Raw genomic sequence first — 18,539 nt, forward strand, 5'->3', positions numbered from 1 at the left:
AACTCTTCCTATTTGGATAACATGTGTTCTCATCATGGAGACAGATATTCCATATGAAAGATCTGCATAAGCTCTTGGTGCATTGTGCTGTTCTTGTTTGATTCTGCATGCACAGTGGTAATATTTGTGACTAAGCAGAGCGCACTGGAAGAGACCGTACCTGCTATTTTGTCTTTAAAGTGAAAAAAAAACAGCTGAGAGTGAAAAGCCTCGATCTACACTGTGTCAATGAAAAATAAACATGATAATTCGGCAGTAGCCACCCATTCACAAAAGTCACCACTGCACATCCATGACTCCTCAATTCCTGGTGCGAGGCGGTAATGACCACATCACTGAACTGGTGGCACCGCCATGCTGAAGCACAGGGACCTATTTCAGTGGGGTGCATTGCATCTGCTGTAAGCGACACTCAGCCTGCGAGTGCTTGTGGTGTGGTAACCTTCTGTAGGGGGCAGATCTAGTTACCGTACTGCCTGCACCAAATGAAGATGTCCTTTTCTCCCTGATTTTAAATTTCCATTCCTATCCATATATCAGTCTTTGCTCTGGTTCTGCTGTAGTTTTCAAATCAGTTTCTATTTTATGGACACTAAATTCAAGCTAAGATTTGAAAATAATTTTTCCTACAAACCCTGAGATTTGGCTCAATTTTAAGACTCAAGAGTGATTCAGTTTACTTTAAATCTGTAATTCCTAATGTTTCCTCTGTGCAGAAATGCTCACTCCTTAATGTGAACTGTCACAATATTGCAGCTGTTTGACCTCTGCTGTATTAATGCTATCCATCGTGGAGCAGGTGGGTGGAACTTAGAATGTAAGTACTTCAAATCCTCTAAAGTACTATTTTTTTTTTTAAGTACTATTAAAGCAATGTACTACCACATCTTTTTCTAATTCAGAAATTCATGATTATTTTCAATTTTAGGAAGACATTTCAAATAGGACGATGATCTTTAGGAAACAAATTCAGTATGTGTAGAATGAGCACATACTTTTGTATGTAAAGATTTAAATATATCTTTCTAAAACTAGGGATATTAACCTGGGTTTGGATTTTAGCCTAATCACTACCGATAAGATATCCATGTTCAGAAAAACGAGTCAGGTATGCAAACAGCTAAATCTTGTTTACTTTAGGGGATCGTACAAACTGAGTCCTCTTTTTCATTCTCTGCAGTGTGTGTGGGTGTCCATAGGATGAGGTATTATTGGCTTATAGCTTCAAAGTCATGCCAGCCATTCACTCGGCCATGGGTCCAAGTGACCAGCTTTGTATACATACAGGGCCATTCCAGTGAGGGTGCTGGAAGTCCAGTCTTCCCCTCAAATAGCTTTCCCTGGTCAAAGCCAATGAGTTTTTTAAAAAAAAAACATAGTGGCGTCCTCCAGAACCCCACAGAAACTGCACATTTACTACTTCTCACACTAACACACTAGTTTAACTGACACTTTGGACCCTAATGGGAAGAGAAACCAAGCAGCACAGTTTAGTAGGAGCAAGGGGCATCAGGTGTGAGGTTGGGTAGTGTGTGACAGCAACAAGGGAATTATCTTGGGGGGATGGGCAGCACCAGAGCAGGCGTCAAAATAAGAGTAGAGAACAAGGCAGGGTAAATCAGTTTAGGGAAAACAAACTTCATATTTCACAAATGTCTACGAAAGACATTTCTTCAAAACCACCTCCAGGTTCTTTTCTGACCTTGGCTACTTGGTTGGTGGTTCCAATCTGGCTTCCACTGAAAACCAGGCACCAGCCCAGCTCATTCACTTACAAAGTAAATTTTGGACAAATGCTAACCGTTATCATTACTGCGTTTTTAAAAACCGTTAATAACCATAGTGGGTGCCACTTAAAATTACACAGTGAAGGTACGTCCCTGTGCCAATGGATTGTGGTGTGTCTTGGGGCTACATCAGACCTCCTGGGTTTGCCTTCTGTAGATAGGCAAGGCCAATCTCACTTCTGCCCCCCAGAACAGGCAAAAACCAGGCCAGTCACACATGTGGGACACACGCCTACCACCTATTCACTCGGCTGTGCTCATGTGCAAATTTTATAGTAGTCTGATGGAAAAAGAAGAGATTTTGGAGTCAGAGCCAGGCTTGTAATTCGGGTTCTGACACTTACTGGCTATGCTATCTCGAGTTACTCTTTTGCTTCATAGAAAGGGAATAAGAATGCCTACATCTCATGATGTTGTGAGAAATAAAGGAACAATGCAGGCACTCAGACAGGTATTATCATTAGTTTCTTTCCAGAGTTACTGCATTTCCACAAGATCATGGAAGAGAACTCACAAACCGCTGATGAAGTGAGTAATCCAGTGGACAATACCCAATAGTAAAGAAACCTTCTAAGAGCTTGTAAAGCACTGTCACCAACAGAACTGCCCCCAGGATCTAGGTATGAGAAGATAATGCTCTCACTCTGACCTCACCTGCTCCTTTGTGATGATCTGAATGTATATTGACAACAATTTGAGCAAATGCTGTCCTATGAGAACTGGGTAAGGGAGCCCAAGTGAGGCACTCTGATCGCTCAAAATCTTTTGGCATTTGCTTTGCTCTTCATAGTGATATGGATACAATTTTTTTTTTTTTTTTTTTTTAATGCTGGGCAGTATTTCGGACCAGTTTTCTGCAAAGTCCCCACATTGCATTTTGATAAGGATGCCACAAACCCCACACCCCGTGGGTGATTAATAAAGTGACCTTTGCCCTCATTGGTGGTTTTGGCAGGAGAGGTAGCCCTGAATGACCTGGCGGCAGATGAAGCAGACCTGAGCTTAACCATAGGGCTGGCAGAGCATAAGCCAAGGTGTGGATGCTCTGTGCTTCCTACATGAGGCTTGGTGTGGACAGACAGTGGATGAAATTCACTCTGTTGCGTTAGAATCATTGCATTGCAAGCCCTGGGATACCTCAATTATTCACCACTTCCACAAAAATTCTATGTTGATTTCCAAGTCTTTCAGGCATAACCCTTATTAACCCCAAAATGACAGTTAACTTGTAACCCTCCTCTGAATTATATCTAGCCTTTAAACATAAATATGGATTTTTAATAAGGAATTCTTCCTATGACTGTCCACTCTAGGACCAACATCTCATATTACAAGAGGAGATAAAGGAACCCTCTACAATTGCCCTTGCAGCTTTGCACGTGCACCTGGGGGAGCTGAAGCATTTCCCCATCCAAATTACATTTAGTCATGCAGCTTCTGGGCAGACCTGGGGGCTGGTTTTAAGAAATGTGAACTCTTCTCTGGGAGCCACATAAACTACTCAGCTTACCCAGGGAGGTGAATCAACTCTTCCGGAGTACCATTTCACAAATTACTGCTGCAAAATGCTAAGTCCATTTAGGTATATAAGCCCTACCCCATAAGGGACCAAAGTCATTGTGTTTTGGTTCCACGGCTAATACAAATTATAATCTGCCCACAAGCCTGAGGAAAAGAGAAAAGAGAAATAGGACTGCAGGTGAGCCAAGATTCCAAATAACATTCAAAATCATCTTACCTGTCTTCCTGACGCTGGCCATCTTGGGAGCTACAGGTGAGGGTGGGATGTTTGAATGTGAGTGTATGTATATGAGGTTCAGTGCGAAAGTGGTATTAGCAGAGGGGCAGGGCAGGAGGGAAAGATGGGGTATAAAAGCAGGAGGTATTTTTGTGAGCAGGCAGGGGTTATGCTTCCCTTGGGTTATATGCAAATGTATGGATCAAATTAAAACGCAGGTAGGTCTAATCATTTTCTCAAACTATACATGTCTAAACTAAATGGTACACTGGAAGAGAAAGTCCACCTTATATGGGTGCTGAGAGTTAAAAACACATACATATTTTGATATCTGATAAATGCTGACCCAAGTCATGGTAATAAGTAATCTGAAAGCTTATTGTTGAAGTTATGTTCAGAAGAGGTAGTAATTGAGTCTATATGGCTTCTTTACATTAGTTGTCCACAAAGTAGTCAGATATAAAGTCGATGTTTACATCTAGGAAGTCAGTTTGATATTATAAAGAGTGAAAAAAATGCCATTAAGAGCCGTGGAAATTCTCTCTGACCTCTAATGTTACACGAGCTGCAGTGAACTGAGTAAATTTGCTAGTTTCTAAAATGTAGGAGTATTCTGTCTGCTCTTTTGTGAATCAAGATCGTGTTTCTGAGCTGTTTCCTGTTCTATCTGAAGGGTAAGACAACGACATTCTTACTGGAATAAAAAATTCCTTGAGATGCTTTTTTGAGAATCTGTAAAACCCTTTTCCAGCATAGCCTTCTCTGATAGCAAATGGTTGTACTGAACAAATAAAGCCTAAACTCATTCCACACACTCTCGTGTGGTCAATATTATCTCAATAATTTTCAAGTTCCATCAAATCAGTGTTTTTACTCAAAGTAAAATTCCACCACATTTCATATGGTTTTCTTTTCACGTTTTTCCTTGAGTTTTTGTATGCACTATGCACTCTTCAGGCAGTAATAGGAAAAATGCATTATGAAACCGCTAGATTCTAGAAATTAAATTGTTCAGGTTAATAGTGCTTCTTTATTAGTGGAAAGTATGTTTCATGCCCATAGAACACTACATAGCATAGCATGAAGAGAAAGCTACTAAAAAGCTCAAGATGGGGATAGGGACATGCACTAAATGGCAACCCTTTCAAATGGCTTCATTTGAAACGTTCAGAAAAGAACTAGACTTGCTCACGAAGCCAAAAACAGAGATCAAAAGGCAGCAAATAAACAAGGACCCTTTCCACCTATGGGAACTTGTATTGGGAGATACAAGATAGAGAGCCAGTCACACTACAGTATTTGAATGTGCTGGGAGAGTTTGAAAAGGATATAAAATTAATTTATAAAATACCTAAAGTATGGTCCTTCAGTGTTTTTATTCACATCTTCTACCCACTTAGCTACATTATAGTCTCTTTTGAACCATGGGTTTAAATACCTGCAGAAAGCAATGGAAGGAACAAAGAAAGCAGAACAAGATAGAAAATCTGAAAATACACAGCACAAGCTTAGCAAGGATGTTCTTCACCCTCCAAACACTAATGACTATGGCAAATAAACCAGGATGGATGCTGGGTGATTATGAGGCAGTCTGTACAATGACATGGCAATAAACTCAGCTACAACAAGGCTCAAGGCATTCTAGAATGCATTCAACCTTTCAGGGAAAGCCTTTCCAGTGGTTTCCCAAAGTGGATCAGAAGCTCTCTCTCAGAGATCTGTCAGCAGTCCCATTCACCCACCTCCAAAGTGGCTTTTTCCAGGCCACCACTCATTTGGCTTCTTGGTTTTCAAATGATAATGGGCCTTTTTGAGAATATTCAGATGGCTGCAATTCCAACCTGGTGTTTGGGAATATAACACCCCAAGAACAATTAAAAGGGGCCACGTTCTCTTTCCAATATGAAAGGAAAGATTTTACACGGCCTCTGTCTCACTCCTGAGAGCAGATCCCAAGCTGGAGTCAACGAGAAAGGTGACCCAGCTGGCTCTATAAGGAGCAGAAAGGGACCCACTCTTCTGATCCTGGAGCCCCAGCGCACGGTAAGTGTGGTCCCAAGAGGCCTCCATGTTCTTGAAGGTGGGTTTAGTAACTTAGGTGCAGCTGCGATGTCCCTTCCTCCCCTTTGTGCACTCCACACTCATGTTTCCAGTAGGAAATGGCTCTCACAGGTTGCCTTCCAAGTGTCTGATCACTAAGGAGTGACTGCCAGAGGATAACAACAACCTTAGTTAACATTTCCCTGATGGATCTGGCCAAAGTCTCCATCAGAATTACTGCATAAAGAAAAATGTTAAAGGCAGTAAAATTATGAGTGCAAGGGTTTTTGGGGTTTTTTTTGGTTTTTTTCAGTTTCTTTTGATTTTTACCCTGGGAGCCAAGCAAAATCACATTCTCTTAGAATATGTCCCTGTCAAATAAATACAGTTTCAACAAATTCACTCATGGAAGAATTTGGAGGTTTTACTGAGTTTTCTCATTTAAAAGGTAACTTCTAGAGATGCTATAGACAATAAAGATTCGAGCTCCATAAAACTATTAAAGTTATTTGGAAACAAACCAGGGAAAGTGATAAAAAACACTGCTTTTTTTGTGGTTAAAGTCTGCTTCTTTCCTCCATATTTAGTTTTAGTTAGTAGATACATTTAAATCAAGATACATTTCCACAGTTAAACAAACAAAATTAGATTATTTTCCATAGTGATTTTCCTCAACTTGTTAGCTACAACCAATGTACACCACAAAATAACATCACGAGTTCCCTCCTGAGAGAAGGGCTTGATTGGTTTTCATGCTTACACGACCATTTTTGCTAAGACAGTGTCCCCTGACTTGAGAACAACTCGCACTTCTTTTTGCCTTTAGCCACAATCATTGCCAACTTGTGCTTTTGACAGAGATAGCCAATTAAAACTTGCATAAAGATTTCCACTGAGACTCTGAACAAAAAGAAAAAAGTCAAAAAGCAAGTGCAGCCACACATAAAGGCTAGTGAATGCTCTGGCCTGGGGAAAACCATAGAAAAAGCCCATGCAGCTGTTACCGGGTGAAACACAGCCGCACAGCAAACTGAGTCACCCACAGGCAGTCGGCCACTTCCAGGAGGAGACATGTGTTCCTTTCACTGTCAATCTCAGAAGCTCTAAGGGACAGCCATGGATGTTCCAGGAAACCTACAGCTACATGGCCTGACTTGCACATGGTGGACCTTTCTCTCTGTGTCTGGGAACATCTCAGAAAGCTGTGATCACTTCACTAGAGGTCACTGAAGAGAGCTCTCCACTGTAGTTCCCTCTGGGGATGTGCCCATGAAAGTGTCTTCACAGTGGGCCTCCTAACATCTCTAGGTAGTGCTGACTGGAGTGATGGGATTTCATCTAACTGTGATACATCTGCCTACGTGGCTTGACTTGGCTTGTAGCGCAACATGCAAAAAAAAAAAAAAAAAAATGCTTTTGACAGGAGAGGAGAGCTCTCTGTGTTCTCCAGGATGGAAAGGCAGAGGAAAATTAGCTGATGCTGGCTGGACCAGGACCACCTCCGAGCAGACGCTGGGGGTCAGTCACAGATCAAATGACCCTGTTCTCAGCCAAGGAAGGGACTTGGAGGCAGATTAAGTGGCAGCCCAAAATGAAGGGGCAGGTGGAGACTGACCTGTGATCCAGACTCCCTGTCTGGGGGCTGTCAGAGCCCCCTGGGTTTATGCCTTGGGATGGGACTGTCTGGGCGAGGGAGTGCCCAGGCTCAGGTGCTTGGGGCTCCCTCCTGTAAAAACACAATATATAATACAAAGTCTAAGCCAAAAACTTTCTTTACATCATGTACAACAGTGAGGAAGATGCAAAACTTTGAGTGGAAAAACAGTACAATAAACAAGGACATTTTATAGCAGAGTATGCATTTGTGGGGCATGGTTTCATTCATGTCCTGATGTTTCATCATCCTTTGGGATGATGAGATACTAAAGGGAATGTTGAAATAATGGACCCGATAATACCTCATTATCTAAAAAAAATTTTAAAAGAGATGTTTGTCCATGGTCATTCTGCTCCTCTTATAATTACACAAGTGATACTGCTATATCAGAAGCAAATGGGATTATTTAACAAATACGGAAAGTATTTTAAAAACCTGTCGACATAATTCTTGATATGCTGTGTATTAGGATTTCTTTTAAGAAAAACAAAATAAAACATAGTGTCCGACCAATAAGGTATGTGAGAATGTGAGAACAGTGATCAGCTTCACGGACTTGGCTCCATTTAGGTTACATGAGTCATGTAACCAAATGTGAAAGTCTGAAAAATCTGAGAGTCCTGAACACTTCTTCATAAAGATGACTTCATTATAATGTCTTATTAAATGTCATGATTATCTCACAGGCAAGATTTCTCAAGGGGCATCTATAGATCATAATATTTGTTACATGATACGTAATTTTTTTTAAAAAAAATAAGTGATTATGCTAGAAAATGTTGCTAAACACCAAGTGTTCCTTGGGTCCTAAACTCATAGCTTTAATACAATATTGGATATTTGGTTGTTGTTCACTTAAGAGTTTTCAAAGCCTTGTTATAGGAAATACTGTTAGAACACTAAACAGTACACAAAGGAAGTTCTGAAGGACATTCTGCAGTTTTACCTGTACTCTTGTGAGCAACTGAGATAAGCTAAGAAGCTCTTACCAGGTGACCTCATGCAAAACAAATCAAACAACATTCCAAGAAGAGTTTATCCACAATGAGCCCTAAAGCATTCAAGCGCTTTGGGGATGTATAAGATAAACTCTAACGGATTAGTTATTTGTGATGGAGTTCTATGATGCCAGTCTGGACCATGCAGTGGTATCACTGGAACCTATCTATTGTTCCTAAGGTAAAGTATCCTCTAGTAAACTTTGACAAGCCACTTACAAGACAATACCATCAGCAGGAAGCTCCAAATTTCAGGGCAATGTTATTGTCCTGGACTGAAAAAGGCAGGATATATGATGGAAAAGCTAACGTGAGTTTCTGACAAGCGGTTAACAAATATCTGCTATTCAGATTTTTTTAAGTATTAAGGCACGAAGAAGCAATAGAGATGCAGGGAATCATCACTAGCACTGCAGTGAGAAATAAGTAAAACAAAAAAAATTTTTTTTTAGGTGGGTGCAAAGAGTACAGTTAATTAAAACCAGGTGGCAAGGTCCACAAGGAAACTAAGGATGTGTTTTATTCCATGATGGGAGATAAAGGTTTCAGGAAGCTTGGTTTTGCTTGAACTTTCTTAAGTGGAGAAACAAACAAAAAAAGTGTATGGTGTTTACTTCATTATAAATGACTTTAAATGTAACTGCTGACCCTATCTCCACTATAAAAAAAAAAAAAAAGTGTGGCTATCATTTAAAATGGATAGTGTTGCATTTAGTGACAATGATTCCGTTAAAGAGCAAGTTTAGGTAAATGCCCTTTTAAATGTCCTCAGAAGGAAAATTTAAAAGGGAACCATATTCCAGTAGTCTGAGAGAATGCTTAGATGGCAGCCATGAAGCCCTTGGAGCGGTGGTTTCACACTGTGAGCAGTTCTCATGCTCTAGTACAGTGGGAATCTTCCCCTGATGCTTCTAGGTTGTGTGAATACTGGGAAGAGGAAGGGTGACCCCTCTAAATGGCTGGACCCCCGGGTGATGAGAAGAAAGGAATGTTATCAAAATTCCCTTCAAACGGAACTGAAACACCACAATGGCAGGTTACTGGAGGACAAAGCCTGCAGCGAGGGTGAGACCCCCACTATCAAGGAGTATTGGTTTGGGCACAGTTGCGGAGATGCCTATGTAAAAGAGAAAAGCCATGGTTAATTTTAAAACGGCAAAAAAAAAAAAAAGAATTAAAAAGACAAAACCAAGACCAAGAGGCATGGTTTACAGTTCTTTGATGATCTGGTTAATTAACTTTTCACACTAATTGCACAGGACCTTGGAGTGTCTTTTTCCATTAGAGGTTCAGACTTACTCAGTTGAATTAGACCGAGGTCTAAATCTTTTGCCTCTGATTTTCTTTCTGTTGCTTCCCAGGTTACCTGAAAAAGATGGTTTATGGCTAGATTTGAATATAAATTAAACAATCACTGTGTGTTTAATTACGGTATTTCAAGTGGGCGCAATTCACAACCAGCACCAGCCCAGAACAGAGGGCGTTAGAGCATCGGGCAGCCTTCTCAATGTGTCCAGTGAGCTGGTGCTACCAAATCCCATCATTCCCCATCCAAGAAAAAAGAACTGGATTCTCTCATGATAAATGCCCTCCTCTCTGTTGGGAGAAGAGCTTAAGACCTAACAAAAAAGAACAAGTCTTTACAACCAGGAACCACAAAATATGGACTTTAGGTTATGTGGACAGATGGGTTCAGAATGCTGCCCTATACCTTGCCAAGAGTTACTGCGAGGTCGCCCATTTTCACAGATGTCCGAAATATGTTTTGTGTCTGGAATCCTTTCACTCCAAGAATGAGAGAGTCCATTTGACCTGAAATGGAAAATATATATATATTGTTCAAAAATATAATCAAATGAATGTTTTAAAATCAGTAAGCAACATTTCTAAGCATTACTGTGCATTAAAATAAATCAAGAAAGAAAAAATCTGAAATGAAAGAATGAAGAGAACATGAAAGTCTTCATGAAGAAGGCAGAATTACACAACATTCAATTTAAGAAAAGTCAAATACAATGGAACCCCATTACAAGAGTTTGTAATTGAAAAGTATCAGGATGCAAGGCAAGCCAATTCCATTCCCAAGAACCATACATAGCAAATTCACTACATATTTCGGTTACATAACCCACGCAACAGAGTTATAATGGGGTCCCACCATAGATGTTTCTTAATTGTAAAGCAATGGCTTCCATTCAGATATTATGAGAACATGGACTTCCAAGAGATTTCATTAAGATTTGCTCAATTGAACCTGCCTTTATCAAAGTAATATTTAGGTTTTCTTAAACAACAAAATTATTTTCTGAGAATTGGCATTTTTCTCCACAAATATGTTCCCCCCAAACATGACACTGTTGGTTAACTGTCCAATAACTGAAATGAGTCAGATGTTTATCATGGAGGTGTCTCTCACAAAGTCCATGTACCGTTAAGACCTTCTGCTCTTTGTGTCCTGCCATCTTTAAATGAATTGTCTACAAGAAGCAAAATTTACATACCCACCTTGTACCACATAAGAAAAGCATTTTGACAAACTACATATACTTAGGAGGAGTCACATAATTTGGTACAATACTTAACTGTTTAAAAGTCAAAACCCATTGAGACTTTGCTAAAATCTGGTAATGATTCAAATTGATATTTTAAGCTCTTCTTGAAGTACTTTAGAAAATAGCACTGGACTTTAAATCTTTTCCACGTATCAAACCAGTTAATTGCTAACAATGTCTATTTTAAAAGGAACTTTCTACTGACGAATGAAAATAAATGGAACTTAGCACAATTATTACATAATTCCCTGGATTTTTCAACACCATTTGCTAAGTATAGAATGACTCCTATTTTGTACAAAAGAACAACAGAAATTCTGCTGGAATTCATTGATTTCTACACTTCTTTACCATATTATTTAATTTAAAATTAAATACTTGACCAAGAAAATAATTATATAGTGAGAGAATTTAAGTAAATCTTATTCTCTTAGCCAAAAACTCCCCAATAAATTAAAAGAATAAAATTTTTGAACATCCTACTATAGAACTGTACTCCTTATGCAGAAACTAATCATTTTACTTTTGCTTTAGGCTATGTTATTTGAGTAAAAACATCCTTCATGCTGAGGACAGTTCCACAGAGAGTTCCCAGATCTCACTAATTCCTTCTATTCTTTTTCCTGATGTTTATAAAGAGTGAGATCCACTGCAGAATTTTTACAGAGTATTTACTCTATTTAGAACTCCAGAAGAGATCATGTTTCTTCTCAATAAACTAGCAATTTCCCTTTCAGTCTACAAAGTAACTACTGTGTCCAAAGTTATGCAGGGGGCTATCAAATCTTTTTTTCTTTATATTACACCCCTACCAATAAGTTTAAAGAAACTCTTCCACAGGAATATTTTAGCTTTTTTCAATGTGAATGTAGGTCTCATTTCCTAGAACATTCCAACTATTTATTTCTTCTGTCAGCTTATTTTATTAAGCAGTTATAAAGCATGCAGAATTTTAAATGGTCTTATACACCTTAAGATCCTAGAGCAAGAATACAGCATCCAAGTTTAAGACATATAAATAATATATTAACCCCATTTGGACTGTTATAAAACTCAGGCAAACATTAAATATGCTTAAATTAATTTGGCAACCAAGCTCTAAGTTATAAAGTCTAGAATTAGTCATTCCAGGAATGAAAGGCAAAACCGTAATATTCAAATATATGATTCACAGAGAAGCAATCTTTTTTTTTCACACCAAGCTTAGCTTGATAAATTTAAAATCAAAAAAATATTCAATGCAGCATTATATTACCAATTTATTTTAACAACTGCTTTTATTGAAGCGTGACAGTAACCTTTTTCTTTGACTACCAAGCATGACATAAAGCTCACCATTTAAAATACGATAAAATACTATGTGTTGTTTCTTAGGCAGTATAAGAGCAAGATTGAAAAACCCTGGGGTTTCTATATAGATTTAGGGTTGTTATTTGCTTAGTTTTGTTTTGTTTGGATTTCTGGCCTGATTTGTTAAACCAGTGGTTCTGAGCATATGGCATTTTGAAGTAGAGTAATCAAAGAACAAAGGATACTATTTTTTTTTTAACATTCAAGAAAGAAGGAAGAAGTAATCAAACCTGCTGCAAAATAATGAAATGTTCTGACTAATGGAATAATGTGTGATGGAACAGGTAGAAATCTGAAAATGCGACAGAAAAGCAGACCTCTTCTTAGAACTAGATGCTGAGTTTGTGCTCACTCCAGGAGGAATGTCGCTATAAAAAGAGTCGCCATCTCCAGGCTCTTTTACATAATCTCCCTGGGGTAACTGTCTAAGGCATAATAAACATTTCAGAGTCAGAAAACAAGACACACACATGAGCACAGACATATACAAATAGTATTTTAGGAAAAAAGAGGTAGGGATAATGAGCTCCATGAATCAAGTCTATAACAACATGTAAGATTATTAATAAATGTGACAAGTTAAAGTCATTCTAACTGTAGAGGTCAGAAATGCAATCACTGAAGTCTTTACAGTCTGGATGAACAAATCCTTGCTTCAGGGGAAATACAGGAAAAGATGAGGTTTTTCACTGTAACTTCATTACACTTAGAGATGTGAACTGCTGTTTTGTCTTAAAAAAAAAAAAAAAAAAAAGACACACAAAAAAACCTGGTGCTGAAGGAGACATGTTGAGACAGACAGTCCTTGCCCAGATAAGGCATCGTTTTTCTCACTGTGGTGAGTAAACTATTCATAATTTCTAAATATTATATAATGTAACCTTGATTTGGTCTTAAAAGAACTGATTGATTTCTAAACTATGTTCTATAATTTAATCCAAATAAATTCTTATTCGAGTTTTCTGTTCAATCTGGAGCCTCACTGTTCATTTAACAGAAATATAATTGAAAGAGATTCAAAGGGCAATCAAAAATGTAATTCTATAACTGCACACTAGAATGTGTAAAGGAAGGTAATTTAGCAAAAGGAAGAAAGGGTTGAAAAAATAACAGAATTCTTGTTGAGACTAGAGGAAGATACTTATAGGTGGCTGGTGGGTGATCTCCATTCTTCATCTCCAACAAGGGAAAATCTACATAGTCTGCACTATTACTGACCCCACTCACTCTGAGTTTGAATTAACTAAGATTGGAACAGATTTTTATTACTTCTCCTAAGGGAACAGGGTAGAAAACTTTAGATAGGACCGCCTGGTCAACCCTCCTACCTTGGTAGCTAATCTGATCCTTTGCCAGTGCATGGCCCCCAGACAAACAACTGCACCTCAAACTTGATTTGGTTCCATTCAGCACTAAAGTTGGAGGTGGTACAAACTAGTGTTGGACTGAGAATTTTAAACAGAGCTGTACTTAACTAGGTCTTCAACAAAGGCCTACATTTGCTAACGCCTCTTCCTATTTATTTTTCCCTTAGTTACTACACTAGTCATAGTTACTTGCTGATGCTAAATTCAATCCCTAAAATGTTTCGGCTGTTTCCTTGCTTATGCCAACTACCACATTGTTTTAAATGTTTAAAATGCTTGGTCATTCATTCTTTCGAATGACTGAATATGCTCTCTTATACTCTTTCAATGCTATATATTCACACATCTCTACAAATAAAATTGTTCAACTGATACAAAGCACCTATATTAATTTGTGTGATTAAATCTACTCCTCCCCTTTAAAGAAATCAAATTTCTCATTAGACTTGTATGTAAGATTGATTTTACCTATAATTCTTTGATACATACTCCTTCAAAATATTTTTAACCCTTTAAGTGACTTCAGCTCATAATTGTAATCTTTCTTTTTCCCAGTGTATTATGAAACATTCATTTTATAGGAAAAGCAATGCAATGTAATCTTTCTTTTTCCCAGTGTATTATGAAACATTAATTTTATAGGAAAAACAACGCAATTTCCCCATATTTATAGTGTTAATAACACAGGACAAATGATATATCTGCTTATGCAAGAGCTCTTTAAATCTCTGGAATCATATTTTCTGTCTTGCCTCTGATTATCAGTAAAATACTCTATCAATTCTTTGAAAAATGCTCTCAATAAAATCAAAATTCTGTAAGTTGCCTCAGGTAGGAAAATTCCCTTTTGTATCATATTAATATTTATACAAGAATGCCAAAGAACATCCTATCAACATTACATTTCCAATAATAATCCTTATGGCTAACAAGTCATTTCTGTCACTATTACCTTTAATGATAATCTTTATAAACTGATGAGATGTGCCTCACTAAATTCAAATTAAATAAAGATAAGTTCTGACTACACTTGATCTTGCCCACTAATCTATCCCCCAAACTACTCTCTCTTTACATGGTTCTGACATTCGGGCACTTACCGAGGGCTCACCTAGCTAAGACTGCAGGATTAAACGAACTGCCTCTCGCAGTGGATGGTGTTTTCTTTAAATTTTTTGTTCATTTGTTTGTTTGTCTGTTTTACCTAAGCACATTTTACCAGTCCTTCAATGTAATTTCTCTGCAGTCCACGTCATCTTTTACACTGTGCAAAAACACCCTAAATGCTAAACATATCATAAACGATGGGCTTCAGTCAAAGGGTTGAAAGGAAAGTTTAAGTTCAATGAACTCTGGGGGTATAGCCTTGCTTTCATCATCCCAGGCCGATTAGATTCCTATCTATCTCTACTGTGAAGTCTCCAAAATAAAGAAACTACTCTGCATTCTCCTTAAAATTCCACAAGGAATGCATGTAACTTTCTTCACACAATAAACGCATTAAAATGTTAATAATAGATGAGGAACTTCGTTAAAGATCTTTTAAGAATAATACTTAACATCCTTCACTGTCCAGAAATTTATTCTTTTTTCAATATCCAATTACATATTATTACAAACCTATTTCTTCTTGATTAACCTTTAGTGAAGATAGAGAGTATCAGGTCCCCGCGATCAATAAAATACCATTTCATCATTTATTATAAAAGATCATAAATGACCAACTAAGTAATAGCTTTAAATTTGTTAAAATTGAATTTATTTTTCTAGTCTTTATAGTTTTCTTCCTAAATTTTGCTAGTTTCAATAGAATTTTGGAATTAGGTGGCCTGACCAATGCTAAGTTTTATAATGGAAAAATTACCTCATATTTCCAATATCACATGCAAATATTTTAGACATATATATGAATTTCTTTTATAAATAATGACCAAAAGAAAATAAAAGCTTATTTAACTAAATTCTTTTTCCTCAGAAAGGATTCCTGTTATGAGGGAAGTCTAATGTTTCCTTAAAGAGTCCACTGAACCATGATATTTAACTTAATAATCCTTACACATACTCAAAATGAGATTACAATGAAAAAAATTAAGTCTTAACCTTAATGCTGAAGGAGCCATTTCTCCAAAGCTTTGTAGGTGTCTGGGCTGTCTGCTATTGGAATTGTTACTTTTCTGTTTGAAGAAATATTGTGTAATGTGTACTAAGTCACACTGACGGATGCATGAGTATCACTGAAATAATAATAGTATTTAAAAAAAACTAAGAAAGGCTTGAAAAAATAAGGAGGGAGGCTCACAAGCAGAAAGTAAAGTGGCTAAAACAGGTGAGAGAGAGAAAAGAAATGGGAAAGGGGGTTTCTGCTTAAGATATGGATCAGGAAGACATGATCTAATTATTTATTCTAATTCACATTATGTATGTTCAGTGATGTATGTTCATTTCAGACAAAGGAAGAGAACATTGAGGAATGTGGATGCTTTATAAATCCAAGTTTAATGAATGTTTTCTTATCCTATTGCTATTTGCAAACCTGCCTGAAAACCAAAATTCAAATTTCTAATTCTTGTTACAAAGTACACAGCTGCTAAGTCCTAAAGCAATTATGGTAAAATAGAAACAATAGCACCAACTGAAAAAAAATTATGGAGGTCTTCGTTCCTGGAGATTTTAAAGTAAATAATCAATAGCCGTCCTTCCAACTATATGACATCTAAGAATTCTCCATGGCTCCACAGTCCCATGGTCCTACCCTTCACAAGACGACACTGGCAAATTTAAAGTGATACCGTTCATGTATGGCATTCTGTCTCCCAGAATCGGACTTCTATTTTTTATTAGGCAGTTGGTAAACAAACAAACAAAAAAATGGGTTTCCTTCTCATCTTTTTGCCAGACATGAAATTAAACCTATCACACATTCCTTCAATATAAAGAAAACCTTGAGGATACATTCTCTGGTGGGAAAATTTACCAGGTTATCAGGTTTCTTCACAGAATTACTTGCCTGACGTTTCCAGTAATTTGAAAGTTATGTTCAGTTTGGCATTTCTGAGCCACTGTATCATCAATAAGAATCTGAGAAGTGGCTACATACTTAATATGCATTCAATGTCAAAGCAAACCCGTATGTTCACCAATGCTTTCATACCAACAAGTACAGGCCTTACTCATGTCAGGAATGCTGCTTTCCTCTTTGAGGACAGCCATACCTACCTACCTCTTTCATTTGAAGATTAGAGAAATGCAAAGTCTTCAGAGACCACACATTAATAACTTTCCTTACTAGAATGCTTCACAGATTACAAAGAACTTTTGTCTGTTTTTAGAGTTGAGGAAAGTTTAAATGGTTTCCCAAGACCACATACTAGCAAGTGGATTTCTGATTCTTTTTCAATTGGTCCTCCCACCATGGAACCTCAGAGGAAAACTTAATTTAACTCAAAACTCAAAATTCTTATTTCTACTCCCTAGCACCCTTTGGAATTGAGCACATCTTTATTGGAATATCTTCAGATATTTTCACAAGATTGTAAATTTCCTAATGCATGCTTTGGTCCATTGGCCTTACCACATTCTCTATAACCACTAACATATATTCTAAAAAAGGACAACCCTTCAGAAGATATTTATACACTCACAACTTCCTGATCTAAAGTCCCTTCCTTGCTGTTTCTCCATTTTAAGAATTATTATACAACCCTGAGATTCATTAGCTATGGACAAGGGCAAAAATAAACAAATAAAGGTTGTGCTGAAACATAGCAAAATATAAAAAATTATATCTGCTGAAATGTGACAACTCTCAAAATATGCACTAGACTCCAACAGAGTGGCCAGACTGATGAAATGGTGACTCAGTAACACCAGGAGGCATGAAATTACATCAGGCACAAAAAAGAGATTTCTAGCATAAAATTTTTCTTAACTGTACCTATGCATATATTTAGTTAGAATAGGAAATTGGTGCACAGGTTTACATATTTATCATTTTTTGTAGTGTGGGCACTTACTTTATTCTGGAGAATATCCCTGGTGAGAACACATCTTAGAGCACCATAACAGCTTTGCTTACGTTACTTATTTGGGACACTGTGCTTTCCTTTTTATATAGTCAGCAATATTAAATTACATGATAGCCTTAATTCCTATGGAAATAGAGCTAAATCATCAGTTTTTGATCTTGGTATTCTGATTGGTATTCTGATTTTATTTTTCACTGAAGAAAGCCACCAAACTTACACTTCTGATATGGCTGATCAACTTCTACCCAACAGAAAGCATAAATAGCTCCAGCTCTTCTCCAGTCTTTTTGGACACAAGAGTTTAAAATGGGTCACAAAGAAGTCTAGTGTTTTGTGGTTTTTTTAAATTTCATTAATTTTCTTTCAATTTTACTTTCTCCACTAATGGTAGAAGTCAGTTACTCCAGGGCAAGGTCAATATTTTCTAATATCTATGGCTAACTGATCAGGATCTCAATGGGTACCCTGTAGGTACCTCTTACGGATAAAACCTTACAGGGATTTTAAATTACAACATAGAAAGAAATAGAACAAGTTTAAAGTTCTAGTTTCTGAAAAATAATTAAAGCCGTGGCTGGGTCCTGAAAAAGTGTCACCACATTTATTATGTCTTATTCCTAATATGCCTCAGGCATTTAATGGAACAGTTGGAAAAGGTAAGTAAGTTAGGAACCTGCATAGGTATCCTGAGTACAAAACTAGTACCATATGATATGGTCTAGATTATCAATTTCCAGGATATTTTAATTTTTTATATCAATAGCTAATAGTATTCATAATTTTTTAAATGTAAAAAGTGAAGGATGTACCCCAATATGGGCTAATTTAGATTTAGAAAAAACAGGCAAGTCTTACAGGACTACATGAATGCTTTGTATCTCTTTTTACACTGCTGGTTAAACACAGATTTTAAGGTTATGATGAGTGGAGTGCCTGACTTTAGGGGCTTTTTTATTTAAAAAAAAAAAAGTGCACTGGGCAATCAGAGATTCTAACTATGCAAATTATTTCTTTCACTACCTGTG

The 18,539-nt window shown here is 37.3% G+C and overlaps 1 protein-coding gene across 3 annotated transcripts in view; it reads right to left on the reverse strand.

The window, feature by feature from the left end:
• Positions 1 to 18,539, reverse strand: part of ADAM22 (ADAM metallopeptidase domain 22) — a 232,614-nt gene that overhangs the window by 8,236 nt on the left and 205,839 nt on the right. For 2 of the 3 annotated variants that reach the window (XM_024755072.1, XM_024755071.1), the window contains 3 exons: positions 9,932 to 10,032; positions 9,520 to 9,586; positions 4,877 to 4,963 (listed from right to left, as the gene is read on the reverse strand). In XM_024755072.1, the coding sequence (XP_024610840.1) occupies positions 4,877 to 4,963; positions 9,520 to 9,586; positions 9,932 to 10,032 (255 nt within the window). The remainder of the gene's footprint in view (positions 1 to 4,876; positions 4,964 to 9,519; positions 9,587 to 9,931; positions 10,033 to 18,539) is intronic. The other variant, XM_024755073.1, reaches the window with a different exon arrangement.

Source organism: Neophocaena asiaeorientalis, unplaced genomic scaffold, assembly GCF_003031525.2.
Source record: "Neophocaena asiaeorientalis asiaeorientalis breed wild unplaced genomic scaffold, Neophocaena_asiaeorientalis_V1.1 scaffold36, whole genome shotgun sequence".
Classification (NCBI taxonomy): Eukaryota; Metazoa; Chordata; class Mammalia; order Artiodactyla; family Phocoenidae; genus Neophocaena; species Neophocaena asiaeorientalis.